The sequence below is a fragment of the Grus americana genome, chromosome 1, assembly GCF_028858705.1.
Source record: "Grus americana isolate bGruAme1 chromosome 1, bGruAme1.mat, whole genome shotgun sequence".
Classification (NCBI taxonomy): domain Eukaryota; kingdom Metazoa; phylum Chordata; class Aves; order Gruiformes; family Gruidae; genus Grus; species Grus americana.
The window spans coordinates 162,061,021-162,075,150 of NC_072852.1; the positions used below are offsets into that span (position 1 = coordinate 162,061,021).

General features: G+C 35.7%; 1 protein-coding gene across 3 annotated transcripts in view; it reads left to right on the top strand.

Moving 5' to 3' along the window:
• The window catches only part of UGGT2 (UDP-glucose glycoprotein glucosyltransferase 2), a 92,250-nt gene extending 78,585 nt beyond the window's left edge, over positions 1-13,665 (top strand). For all 3 annotated transcript variants that reach the window (XM_054845103.1, XM_054845113.1, XM_054845123.1), the window contains 8 exons: positions 1,746-1,844; positions 3,158-3,242; positions 3,673-3,855; positions 5,138-5,298; positions 5,588-5,702; positions 7,725-7,841; positions 8,956-9,100; positions 9,972-13,665. In XM_054845103.1, the coding sequence (XP_054701078.1) occupies positions 1,746-1,844; positions 3,158-3,242; positions 3,673-3,855; positions 5,138-5,298; positions 5,588-5,702; positions 7,725-7,841; positions 8,956-9,100; positions 9,972-9,994 (928 nt within the window). In that variant the 3' untranslated portion in view covers positions 9,995-13,665. The remainder of the gene's footprint in view (positions 1-1,745; positions 1,845-3,157; positions 3,243-3,672; positions 3,856-5,137; positions 5,299-5,587; positions 5,703-7,724; positions 7,842-8,955; positions 9,101-9,971) is intronic.
• The last annotated feature ends 465 nt before the right edge of the window (positions 13,666-14,130 follow it).

Here is a 14,130-nt window from a genome sequence, read left to right on the forward strand (position 1 = left end):
GCCATATACCATTGTAAAATTTGTTTTCAGTTGCTCATAATTATGTTGTCTGTGGATGGTCTGTGGTTCAGGCTGGGTTTTTTTTTAATTTGAATTTAGTTTTTATTAATTAGATACAAATTCCTATGAAATTGTTACATCATTTTTGAGAATGAGATAAGGGCAAAAAAGGATGTTTCATCTTTGCTTAGAAAAATAATTTGGGGTTTTTTTTAATAGACTAGTATATTTGTGCTGTGGATCAGAACATGGGGTGTTGTTTCCAAGACATGTGAATTGTCTTTTCGAGAGCATTTCAATCACATGACCTTTGACCACCGTATTTTAGAAACACTGGCCTGGATGCTCTCCAAGCATTCTTTCCTTGTAACACTTCAGAGACCTTTTTCACAAGAAACATCTCAAAAAGATAATGTTCTCAGATGTGAAGATTGAGGTGCTGGCAGAAGTACTTACTGAATTCCCAATAATTTGATTTGTCAATGTCAAAGAAGAATGAGCTTGGGCCTTTAATCTGGAATAGTAACACAATAAATTCATCCACTCTTTCAAGGTGATGATAATTGCTCTTCTAGATCTTTGAGGCTGTTGTGGGGGGGACTTAATTTGTAATGTATTGTTTCCATACTGGACTCCATCCACTTGTTTGCTCTCAGAAAGTCTGATTTACAGCACAGGTTTTGTTTCTGCAGTATGCTGCCAAGTGCTAAGCTGTCATGGCTGTATAGTTGCAAAGGCAGAGCTGAAGGTAATGCCTTCTGAAATAACCAATTCAGGGCTAATGACTTGATTGTGTAAACAACTTAATCCAAGTAATCATAGATCTCTTTCCCCTGAAAGAAGAAAGAAATTGCAGTAGCTTTGTCTGTAAGTACCTTTAAGCATTCAAGATTTACCATGGAGGTAAAGGATGATTCCTCCATTGTTCAGGAGAACATCTTTGGACTATAATTCAGCTAGTAAGAAAGGGATAATGTCAGTATGAATGATTTAAGGACAATGGCTTTTTCATCACTATTTTTGCATACCTGAAAGACTTTCTGGCCACAGACAACTGCTGTGGGACTCAAAAAAGGTTTTCTTCCATTTTCAGTAGCCTTGGCAATGGTTGTCAGTCACAAAGACTGTTAAAGAAGATAAAGAAAAGACATAGCAGTTCTATTTTATCTAGTAAAATGCTGACCCCAATTAATCCTTAGCGCACACATTTCTTGGTAGATCCAGGACTGGCTTCTGTTTCAGCTTTATCATCTCTCCTGACAGGGCCTCTTGTATCTCAAGTACCTGGACATTTTATTGAATCTCTGTTGCTGACATCCCTCACCTCAAGAATATGCATTGGTTCTTCTGATGTAGAATGCATGAAGCTTGAAAAATAACTGTTACTGATTTTAAAAATAACCAGTTTCAAGATATTTTGGCTGTGTGTATTTCTGATTTTTACTTGGATAACTCATGGAGTTCTTGAAAAATTTGGGTTCCGTTTGATTGAAAATATTGGAAACTGCAGTTGTGCCATCATTTGTCCCGAGTGACTGGGTATGAGGTGTTGCTCCCAAAAGATTTTGGTATCATAGGCAGGTGCAGTAGGAGTAGAATATAAGTGTATTCAGTTACTGTAGGATGAGCATTTCTTTTGTGTATTTTCTTAGTTTTTATTCTTTACGAGCTTAATGGTAATATAGTAGTATTTTCTTCCTGCTGATTGTATACTTTATATAATAATTTGTGGGTTTTTTCCTTAGATTTTCAAAAGAAATTCCAACAGAAGCAAAGGAAAAGAAAAGTGATATTCTTAACATTTTTTCAGTTGCTTCAGGCCATTTATATGAACGTTTTTTAAGGTAAGGAAAGGTAAAAGGGAAACGAGAATTTCATAGCGATACTGTAAACGTTCATCCTAAAATGCAGAAGCTTAAAGAAACTGACTTTTTTAACAAGGCGTAAAGAATAAATTGTGGAAACATAGAAGAGTTGAGGACCAAATTAATCTTTGAGAACAAAGTGATTCAACATATATTCAAAAATACCATTATTCTTTGAAGAAAGAAAAATGTTCTGCATGTCTTTCATGACTGCATGTGTGAAGAGTGAACATAAAGAATGAAACTCAGCCTCTATTTATAAAGACATAACAGCAGTGACTTTATTAGAGTTGTAGCTATTTATGTTTAGTCCAAACTATAGATACTACTATATGCATGTAAGGCCTTACTTATCTCAGTGTTCATTCAATAAGCAATGATCGCTTTGAAAGAATTCTTACGGTGTTGCCTAATCTGTTCACAATCATCTCTGTTACTTTTCTGATTTCTATGAGTACTTGTCTACAGGTGTCAGATTTAGTGACTTTCCTATCCTAAAATGGAATTTCACAATTCTTGCATGCATATTTATTTGGAAAGTAGTATTTTGTGTTGATTTTTATTTCTTAATAGTCTGATGGAATTTGAACATTTGCATTTCTTTCCTTCAACCTACTACAACCTTCATAAAGGGAAAGACTTACTTATTTTAAAGGAGAAAAAAAAAATTAAAACATTCTACATGCTTCTTTACCTTATTTTAAGATTTATTATTCCTTGATTTTTAAGGCAGACGTGACTTCTTGTAGATTGTAAGGCATTGCTTATCTGTCTGGTTACACCAAACAAATGACACAATAATGAAAAAAAAATGAACCCAAAATAGTTATTTAACTTTTTCTACGTACCTCAAATTTTTTACAGTTATCAAGGGTTTTCTGAAGAGGATCTTAACTTGAACGGTGCTTTCTCTTTCCCACTCTTTTTCTTTTCAGCAACCTATTAAACTCAACCAAATATATTTCTAAAATAAATGATCTTAGTTGCCAATTTAGTATAAGGTATTAATCATTATGCTAATTTTGTCAAGCACCTCTCTTAGAATAAAGCTTGTTAAAAGATCCACTTTTGAAATTGTTCCTTCTAATATTGCTTAGCCAATCTTGATCAAATAAATCCATCTCAAAGCAGTCTTGAACACATGCTCTTTAAAGCTTTTTATTAGAAAGAAATTTATGCTTAAACAGGGTTAAAAAAACTATGCTTAAAAAGTTTTAGCACCTTTTAGGTACAGTTGAAATGTAATGACCTGTGTGTATTCGTTTGTTTATTATAGACTTATATTTCCACAGAATTATGATGCTTTCTGTCCTACGTCATACAAAAACACCAGTTAAATTTTGGTTTCTGAAAAACTATCTCTCCCCAACATTTAAGGTAGGAGAAACATCTTCCTTTTATTAATTTTTCTTAAAAATTTTAAGTTATTTTTAAAAATTATTACAATTGTATAATTATATAATTAAAATTAAATTTTCATAGTTAGAAATTATCTCTGAATGCATTAAGTACCAATAGTTTTAAAAGCCTCCTGTGTAAGATTCTTCTTTTTTGGAATCCAAAGTCCAGTGATCTATTACAATAATTTATGCTCTCTGATAGTCTCCAAGACCTTGAAAAAAATGCTTTTTATATTTGTGTAGCTGAGGATACTGCTAGAACTAAAGAAACATTTTAAAATAATAAATTACGTAGTCAGTAAGGCCAACACAGTCGCAACTGTGTTGCAACATTCCCTCTTCTTTCCTTTTGAGTCCTTGTGTGCTGCATACATGTGGAACTAATAGTTTTTTGGTTCTTCTTCTAGGATGTTATTCCTCACATGGCTAAAAAGTATGGTTTCAAGTATGAGTTAGTACAGTATAAGTGGCCTCGCTGGCTTTATCAACAGACAGAAAAACAAAGAATTATCTGGGGCTACAAAATTCTTTTTTTGGATGTTCTTTTTCCTTTGGCTGTGGATAAAATAATATTTGTCGATGCTGACCAGGTAGGAATAAATGATGCTGTATAAATGTATGAGGAATTCATTTTGGCTTAAATTGATCCAGTTTCATTCTCTGTGGCCATTTTATTCAGATGTTGGTCTTGTAAGACTATTGCAATTGTATGAGCAGAACCAGTGGCATTGCAGAGCATGAAATGCAGTAATTTCACTTGTCTTTAGTCATATAGAAATTAAGAGTCTCATCACACTGAGTTGCCCTAAATTACCTCTAATGCCCGTGGAGAGAAAAGAACAGCTGGAGAGGTATGTGCAATCTAACCGTGCATTTCACCTAAGGCATATTCGAGGGATTCAGTGTCTGGGCTGATTGTGAGAGGACTTCTCCACTCACGACGGAAGGAGTCTGAGGTGATTAGTTCAGACTATCTGAACAACTTCTAGATATTCTAAGTGGCTGAATTTTTTGAAGATGAATCCTGCCTCTTTTGTTCTTAAATTTGTATGCAGTCTTTCACTCAGAAATTAATATTGTATAATATGCCGAAAGGTAACATGCTGTCTCAAACAGACGAGGCATTGAACAGTCTATCACATGGTTATTGTAAACCTCAGAACAAATATTATGTATTTTGGTCCTTTTCTGAAGCTTGAGAATAAATTAAATTTAGATGTAGCAATGCAAACTGGAACTTTCTGCAATTTCATCTGGATACAGTAGTAATACTGGTTGTCTGTCCTAACTACTGTTAGGATTTCTCTATACTCCAAAACAGCTAAAACCCTTTTTTACCACTGATAAATTAGATTAGTGGAGTTTGATGGAAGAATGATTGATTAGTAAGTGAAGGACATTTGTAAAATGTCCTCATAACCTATTTTGAAAAGTACTTTACTACTAGATACAAAGATTTTTCAAATGATGCAATAATTTTGGAGTGCCCGAATTATGTAACAAATAGGAAGGATTTTTTAGAAGGGAGATGCTCAGTACATTTTGAAAGCTTTACTCCTGCATGAAGGAATTTAATATTAGGCAACCAGAAATGCTGATCCATGAATTAAAAATACTTTGCTTGTTTTATTTAATTTACTTATTAATGTGCTACACAGATGGCCACAGAATAAACACATATTTTTTTCCTTGAACAGTAGTTTGGTAAATATCATTCCAGTGGCATACTTTATCTATACTCTGCTGTTGTAGTGTCTCAGCTTTTTTTTAAATTAAATTTAAACTTTGGGAAGCTTGTTGCAATAACTGCCCTCATATGCACACCTTTAAAAAACAGTATTAAATTATAAAAATAACTATATTTTTATTTAGATTGTGAGAAGTGACTTAAAAGAACTCAGAGATCTAGATCTAAATGGAGCTCCCTATGGATACACACCTTTCTGTGACAGCCGTAAAGAAATGGATGGGTACCGTTTCTGGAAATCAGGATACTGGGCGTCACATCTTGGGAAAAGGAAGTACCATATTAGGTAGGTTACATATTTTTGTGCAGTTTGTGAATTTGATTAAAATCTGCGTCTCGGTATTGATCACTGAGGCATTCAAAAGCAATTGTCCTATAGTCATTCTCAGTAAGAGATGAATAAGGCATGAATGCTGATGACATTGATTTCACTGTTTTATTGTAGCTTCAGCCACTTAATTTAAAAAATACTCCTTTAGGATGGGAACAAGTTTTGGTTTCTGTTTACTTTTACTAATGTTATCAAAAAGAAGGTGAAACTCCACAAATCTCAATTCTTTTTTTAATCTTTGTAGTGCCTTATATGTTGTGGATCTTAAGAAGTTCAGAAAGATTGCAGCAGGAGACAGACTTCGGGGCCAGTACCAAGCTCTTAGTCAAGATCCAAACAGTCTGTCAAATCTAGATCAGGTATATATGGCTTTTAGCAATTTGGGTTTTATTTTCTTTATCTTTCTCAATATGCATGGAATTATTTTGTATCTCAATGTATACGTTATATAATTATGAAACTATTTACCCTTTACTGCTGTTTTAGCACATTTTCAGGTGTGCATATGAGGACAGTTCAGAAAACCGAACAGTCGATGATTGCTTTACATAATTCTTTAATATGACAAAACATGAGGAAAAACCCACAGAGAAGACTGCTGTCCTTTATTTGCAGTTGTTCTGTGTGCATTTGTGTGTTTCTACTGATCATCTCATCAAGTTCAACAAGGCCAAGTGCCAGGTCCTGCACGTGGGTGGGGGCAATCCCAAGCACAACTACAGGCTGGGTGGAGAATGGATTGAGAGCAGCCCTGAGGAGAAGGACTTGGGGGTGTTGGTGGATGAGAAGCTCAACATGAGCTGGCAGTGTGTGCTTGCAGCCTAGAAAGCCAACCGTGTCCTGGGCTGCATCAAAAGAGGTGTGACCAGCAGGTCAAGGGAGGTGATCCTGCCCCTCTACTCTGCTCTTGTGAGTATCCCACCTGGAGTACTGCGTCCAGCTCTGGGGGCCCCAGTACAGGAGAGACATGGAGCTGTTGGAGCGAGTCCAGAGGAGGGCCACGAAGCTGATCAGAGGGCTGGAGCACCTCTCCTATGAGGACAGGCTGAGAGAGTTGGGGTTGTTCAGCCTGGAGAAGAGAAGGCTCCGGGGAGACCTTATAGCAGCCTTCCAGTACCTGAAGGGGCCTACAGGAAAGCTGGAGAGGGACTGTTTATCAGGGAGTGTAGTGACAGGACAAGGGGGAGTGGCCTTAAGCTGAAGGAGGGTCGATTTAGATTGGATATTAGGAACAAATTCTTCCCTGTGAGGGTGGTGAGGCACTGGAACAGGTTGCCCAGAGGGGTTGTGGAGGCCCCCTCCCTGGCAGTGTTCAAGGCCAGGTTGGATGGGGCTTTGGGCAACCTGGTCTAGTGGAGGGTGTCCCTGCCCATGGCAGGGGGGTTGGAACTAGATGATCTTTGAGGTCCCTTCCAACCCAAACCATTCCATGATTCTCTGATTCTCTGATTATTGTTTAATGTCTTTATTCTCAATATTTGATTTGATATCTCTTATATTTGATGTAGTTTTCCTGTACTAATGTCTATATTTGAATTAAATTATATGCCTTTCATAATGCAGCTATATGTGCTATTTTATTCTGTCACATTTAGGAATGTGAATTGGCAAAATAAGATGTGACCAATGCTTATTTGAGTACTGACATTTTGCTTTAAATAGAATGTAGGGGTTGCACATGTGAAGGAGCTTACAAATGGATCTACCAATTATACCTGTTACTTTTAACTATGGCCAGAGTACATGCAGCATATGAACGCCTGAGGCTTTTCTCATTTGCAAATGCTGTTCCTTAAATTCAGCAAGATGTTGGTTCAGACTTTTCATGATGAGTGTACTTGACTATATAATAAAGGTTAAAAAAAATAAATTCTGTGAAGTAAGGAAGATAGTTTAATAACTTCTCCTTTTCATGCTCATGTTTCTGGAATCCATTTTCCTAGAAGTCTAAATTTAGAGTAGTGGCGTAATCCTGGATTATATGCTTTTGAGCTTTTTTTTTCTTTTTTTTTTTCAAATTTGAGGAATCAAAAGATGGTTAATCTTTGCTTTATTAATTTCACAGTCTAATTCTGCTTAGTAGTATTTATAGTACGACATGCAGTATCATGTATCAGACAATAGTATTGCTGATGTCAAGCTAAGGAAGGACAAACTGAGAAATGAGAGGTGGAATTGGCCGTCAAAATGAGCATGACTAAGTTTTGATTCTACTTGGAAAAGAACTAGGTGAGCATTTAGAAGAAAATGTAAGAAGAAACAAACATAAGAACAATTTGTAAAAATTGTGATAGGCAAAGATATTCTACTTTTAAGTGGTTTCTTGATAACCAGTTACATTAAATTCAATGCTAATTTATGATTTTACAAATTTTTTACAGGATCTTCCCAATAATATGATTCATCAAGTAGCTATTAAGTCTCTCCCTCAGGAATGGCTTTGGTGTGAAACCTGGTGTGATGACGAATCCAAGAAAAAGGCTAAAACAATAGACTTGGTGAGTTAAATTTGAGTTAATTTAGTTTTACAGATTAAAAACTTGGCTGTAATTTCTGTGGCTTTTGAGATACACGTATGTGATGTCATGCAGGCAGCCTTGCTAGAAGGGACCAGAACACTATTTCCTTTCCCCTACAATACAGCAACTTTTCTCCTTTCCTCTGAGACCTCTCCCGCTTGCTCTGTACCACATTCACTTATGTTAAATCTGAAAACTGTATCCAAAAATTAAATGTTACTATCTGTAACTGGGCAGGATTGAGGTTTTTCCATACATGTACATGTATTTTCCTTATCTTTTTTCCATATTCAGCCAGGTTAGTGGAACTCTGATGAAGTACTGTTAACTGTCTGGGTATTGTGTGCTGCTATCGCGCTCCCTACGGAGAAGTTTCCTCCAGAACCCGCTCTGTAGAGGACTTAATATTAACATGGTTTTCTCTGTCCATTTCACCACTATAAACGGGAGATAAAGCAGAGCTTAAAAAGTGTAATGCTGAGGAGACTATCCATATTTAGAAAGAAGAAAGTGTCTGTCTTTGGGAATTGACACAGAGAAAATGTTCTCCTCTGTCATTATTACCCCCATCCAATTTTTTACCCCCATTCTCATTTTTTTACAATCCCCACGCACTGTAAGTGATATGTCAGAGATGTACTTCTGAAGAAAAACAAACAGCTGGAATCTGTTGTGAATATTCAGAATGTAAATAGTTTTGTTTTCTTTGTGTCTTTCCAGTTGTTAAAATAAGCTTTTTCATAGGCACTAAAGATGGGTGCTCTCTCTTCAAGAAAAATTGAAATTAAGTTACTAGACCTTCTTTCAGTCCCCATTATCATGTATCACTTTTTATTATGATTTCCATTTATGTTATTTGATGGAAGTAATTGATACATTTCCATTACAACATTTCCATTACAACACTAGAGGAAGCATCATACACTTAACAAAAACTATATCAGATTCACTTTTAATATGCTAATGTATATTGTATCTCCCCATGTAACTTTGACTAAATCTTGGTAGTCTTGTGCTAGCCATGTCTCTGCTATCCATATAGTCAGGAGATATTTTCACATTTGCTTTGTTTACATATATTTTAAACTTTCAGTGCAACAATCCCCAAACCAAAGAACCAAAATTAAAGGCTGCTGCCCGGATAGTTCCCGAATGGGTTGACTATGACTCTGAGATACGAAAATTAATACAGCAAATTGAAAAAGAGAAGAAAAATCTAACGTTGTTCTTTCAAAAAGGTAATTTACATGCATATTCATCTGTTAGCTTTTAAAAAAGAAATATTAATATAGTTGAAATTAAGATCGGGGTCAGTAGGCACAAATATTGTATTTGTGTAGTTTTCCCTGCTCTTAGAGAAACTGTGTGGGTTTTAAGAGTCACGTGATGCTTCTTTACATAGGAGTTACACTAAGAGGATAAGATCTTTCGTTTCATGCCAGAATCTAAGAGAAAATTTCGTGGCGTCCTATTCTTGGACCTCAAACACAACCAACAGTTCCACATCATTTGAGCCACAAATATTAAATAAAGCACATTAGCTTAGACCTCTTAGACCTTACTTAGAGAATCTAAAGCTAATGTTTATTAAGCAGTAAGTAACTGAGTCTCTCTTAATTTGTCACCATATCTCTCAGTCTGGGCTTATCTATGTGGGGCCTTTTCACACCAAACTAAACAGTGTTTTAGTTTACAAATAGATTTTGGGGTTTTTTTTACTAATTTTTTTTTAAACTGAGTTAGTTAAATAGCATGAGAAAAAAAAATTTCTATAGGACTTCCAATAAGACTTGACTTTTTGGAGTAATGCAAAACAAAAAAAAGCGATCTTAACTCTTGAAGTTGAAGAAAAAACTTAGCAGGTAAATATTTAAAAGTCTTGACTCAGGGAATAAATTCACTTTTCGTTATAAAGAATTCTTAGTAGGTTTTATTCTTTATTCTTTCTTTGTGAAAGCTTTAGCAGGGCTCTAAAAATGAAGTTCACGTTGCCAAATTGACTGACTAGCAGTAAATAGAAACTAAAGGGCTTTCTCCGTATTTTACAAAACTAATCATTAAGTCTTTATGTAACTGGTTTTTTATAATCTTTTTTCCCTTTGGTTACAGGTCTTCAGCATGATGAACTTTAGCACAGCCTGTAAACAGCAACGGTGACAGCTCAATAGTCTTCTGCAGAAGACTGAATGGAAGTTCTGAATGTTACATTGGCACTATTTGTAACATTCTATAATGTGAAGTCAAATATTTTGTAACTTACAGTGTTATTTAAAACATTTTATATGAAATAGAAAAACAGAAGATAAATCCACAGGTACTTGTTTGGTTTTTTCAACCAGTGTAGAGTAGGTTTCCTAATTTTTTTTTGTTTTCTTTTCCTTCACTAAAAGACAGTTTGCACAGAGGATTTTAGAATATAAAGAATAATGTGTTCAACTCTTCAAAGATATATTGTGTCTGTCTGGGGGAGGACACACACATTAAATATGTACATGAAAACTGTTTTGTGCATATTACATGCATTAAGCTAATGTATTTCAATATAAAGAATTTTGGTTATATGTCCATAGTTTTGTCGCTGGAGAAATGCTACGGTTAAAAGAAAAAATCTCTGTGTAGCAAAGATAAGACATCAAAAAATAGCTTGTGTAATTTAGACCACACAAATCTAAGTCAACTTGGAAGCTTACTAAGGCAAGGAATGTCACTTTTGATTTATTATGCAGGATTGCTGCACTCTTACTAATTTTAAAAAATCATTTTGGATTCTTAGGCTCCTTTTGGTCACTTAAATAGTATGTCATAAAATTTCATTATGTTTTTTGGTTAAGATGGTTCTCCAACCAGCACACATTGCATCAGAAGGTCAGTACCTGAAAGCTGTTTGCACTCAGTTTTGATTATCATCATCCTGTTTAGAATTGAAAAAAAAAAATAAAATAAAATTTGTGAGTAATTTTGATTATCACTGGTGTCTCCTGTAATTTTCTAAATATGTACTCAGAAAACCATTGCTTTAATGGGCTACTGACATTTTGATCCCACAAAAATTGTAGTGAAAAGTTCTTCCAATGCACATATTCCAAAATAGGGAATTTATTTCTTAAACTGAAACTTAGTGCCTTAAATACATACTCTGTTGTTTAGGTTTCAAAATAGATTGGGTATGACCACAAATTCTTATAAGAACAGCTTAATGCACTCTTTCAGTCTAAATGCTTGAACTTATAAAAGATAAGGTAATTTGCACTAAGTGGGTGAGTCCACGATGAGTTGCATAATATTTCCATACCAGCAAATAATTGAATAAATAGTAAGAAAAATGAAGCATATTTTGTATGTACTGTCATTGTCCTCAGGTGTTGGTTATTTAAAATCTCTTACTGTAAGAGCTAATATTTAAAATCATGTTTTGCTGATATTTTTCAAGTCTTAGTAATATGAGACATGGACATTTTTTACAGTTTTTTATAATTTTCATTGTATTGCCTTTATGCATTTTGAACAGTTTTAACATATCACATAAGTATTTTAAGAGGTCCGTTGTGGGCGTTTGCTTTGTACGAAGTACCCAACGAAGTATTTCCTGTGTAACCCAATAGCAATAATCAGTAAATCCTAATAGCAGTTCTCTTTAGCTATCCCACTTCACTGCAATATCTGTTTTGTTACGCTTGTTCCCTAACATAATTAATTAGAGGCAGCAAGTCGAACATATTTGAACTTTACGTTGGTATTTTTATACCATATAGATGGACTTATAATTGACTTAGCAGATATATATGCACCATTACTATTAATTCAATGCATAAAAAGGAAACAACTGATACTCCATATCCGGGAAAAAAAAAAATTATTCAACTGCTTGCTGCTTTTTTTTTTTTTTTGAGCTTGTACTCCCATCCTGATGCTTTACTCTGCAGCAGTGTTTCACATCGATCTGATCTCCCTTGGAATTTCATGCTTGAAGTGTACATTGGAAAACTTTTTTAAAGCCAGAAGTTAAAGATCCTTTATCTTTAAGAAACCTTAGTTCTCATTAATTATGATTATCTGTGTGGGAAATTTCTCTTATGAAGTATAAAAAGTGGATAATTTATGCACTGATTTCTTGTTCATTTTATCTGTAGCACCCTGTTCTTTTTAAAATTGGATTACTTCTACAGGCTTTAATAAATAGCTCTTTAGATACTATTTCCTGGAAATTACTTAAATGATTATAATTTTTAGAAATGTAATTTGCTGGAGATATTTTGAAGATTTAAAAGGTTTCATGCCATTTTCTACAGTGATTGTATATATTTGTAAAAAAATGTTTTACAGCATTTCTTTTTCCTGCATAAGAATACTTTCAAGGAAAGCTCTTTTCTGAGATATATATACTGGTTTATGAAACAAAGAGGGTCCAGCAAATATATTCACTATTTTCCAAAGATCTCTTTAAAGCAGCACTTTGCATCATTAGCATATCATTATATTTTATATACCAAACCAATGAATTGTATATGTTATACAAAATATTAAAAGGTGCCACTGGAGAAAAAAAGTCATTATTTTCTGTTCTCCTATTTTGTATTATACAATAACCATTACATACTTGGTTAATAGATCCAAGGCAAAAAAAATGCAGCAAGTCCTCAAATGTCTTTAATCTGAAGAAAGTGTTTGTGCTGGGAAGCAGCAGCAATGTTCAAAATTAGGAATCTGCTCTAGGGTGAGAACTTAGAGATGCAGAGAGATTACTTCTAGTTTCCAATCTGTGTGCTCTGCCTTGTGAAAGAGAAGAAAATGCATCCTGGACTATAGGAATGTTACTGAAACCTGATTCAAAACAGTAAATAAGCAATAAGTAATATTTGAACTGTTCAAATAAAGAGTTTAACCAATTTATATTCATATTACTATTACAGTGTCTTTTCTAGGTCTTACTCTTCTTAGTAGCAACTTGTCAGTTTAACAGAAAATGAACAAACCAGATATTAGTGCATATTAGTGCAGATATTAGATATTGTTGATAAACCAGAACTTTAGTATTGAAAATATTTCTCAGTAAGGTTCCTTTTAACCTTTTTCCTTAATGAAGCGCTTGACAGCATCATAGAATACCAGGTTGGAAAGGACCTCAAGGATCATCTGGTCCAACCTTTCTTGGCAAAAGTGCATTCTAGACAAGATGGTCCGGCACCCTGTCCAGCCGAATCTTAAAGGCGTCCAATGTTGGGGAATACACCACTTCCCTGGGGAGATTATTCCAACAGCTGATCGTTCTTATTGTGAAAAATTGTCCTCTTGTGTCCAATCAGAATCTCCCCGGGAGTAACTCGTACCCATTACCCCTCCTCTTTTCCATGTGACTCTTTGTAAAAAGGGAGGCTCAACCTTCTTTGTAGCCACCCTTTAAGTACTGGAACATGGTGATGAGGTCTCCCCTAAACCTTCTTTTCTCAAGGCTGAACAAGCCCAGTTCCTCAGCCTTTCCTCATATGACAGGTTTCCCAGTCCTTTGATCATCCTGGTGGCCCTCCTCTGGACCCTCTCCAGCCTGTCCACATCTTTTTTGTAGAGCAGGGACCAAAACTTAACACAGTATTCCAGGTGTGGCCTGACAATTGTAGAGTAGAGTGGAATAATGAATTCTTTATCTGTGCTGGTGATGCCCTTGTTGAAGCAACCTGGCATCCTGTTGGCTTTGCCACAGCAGCACACTGGTCACTCATATTGAGCTTGTTGTCCACCAGGACCCCCAGGTACCTTTCCACAGAGCTGCTCCCCAGCCAGGTAGATCCCAGCCTGTGCTGCACTCCTGGATTATGTTTTCTCAGGTGCAAGACCTTACATTTGTCTCTGTTGAACTTCATAAGGTTCTTGTTAGCCCACACTTCCAGCCTATCCAGGTCTTCTGCAGGGTGACTTTGCCTTCCCAAGTGTCCACTTCCCCACTCAGTTTGGCATCATCAGCAAACTTCGTCAGGATACACTTGATTCCATCATCCAGGTCACTTATGAAGACACTAAACAGTGTTGGGCCCAATATCAATCCCTGGAGGACCCCACTTGTGACAGGTTGCCAGTTTGAAAAAGAGCTACTTACCACCACCCTCTGGGTGCGGCCTGTCAGCCAGTTCCCCACCCACCACATGGACCATTTGTCTAGACAATAATGCATCAGTTTCTCTAGCAGGAGGCTGTGGGGAACTGTATTGAAAGCCTTGGAGAAACCAGGAAGACAATGTCCACTGCTTGCCTCACGTCAACCGAGCAGGTTACT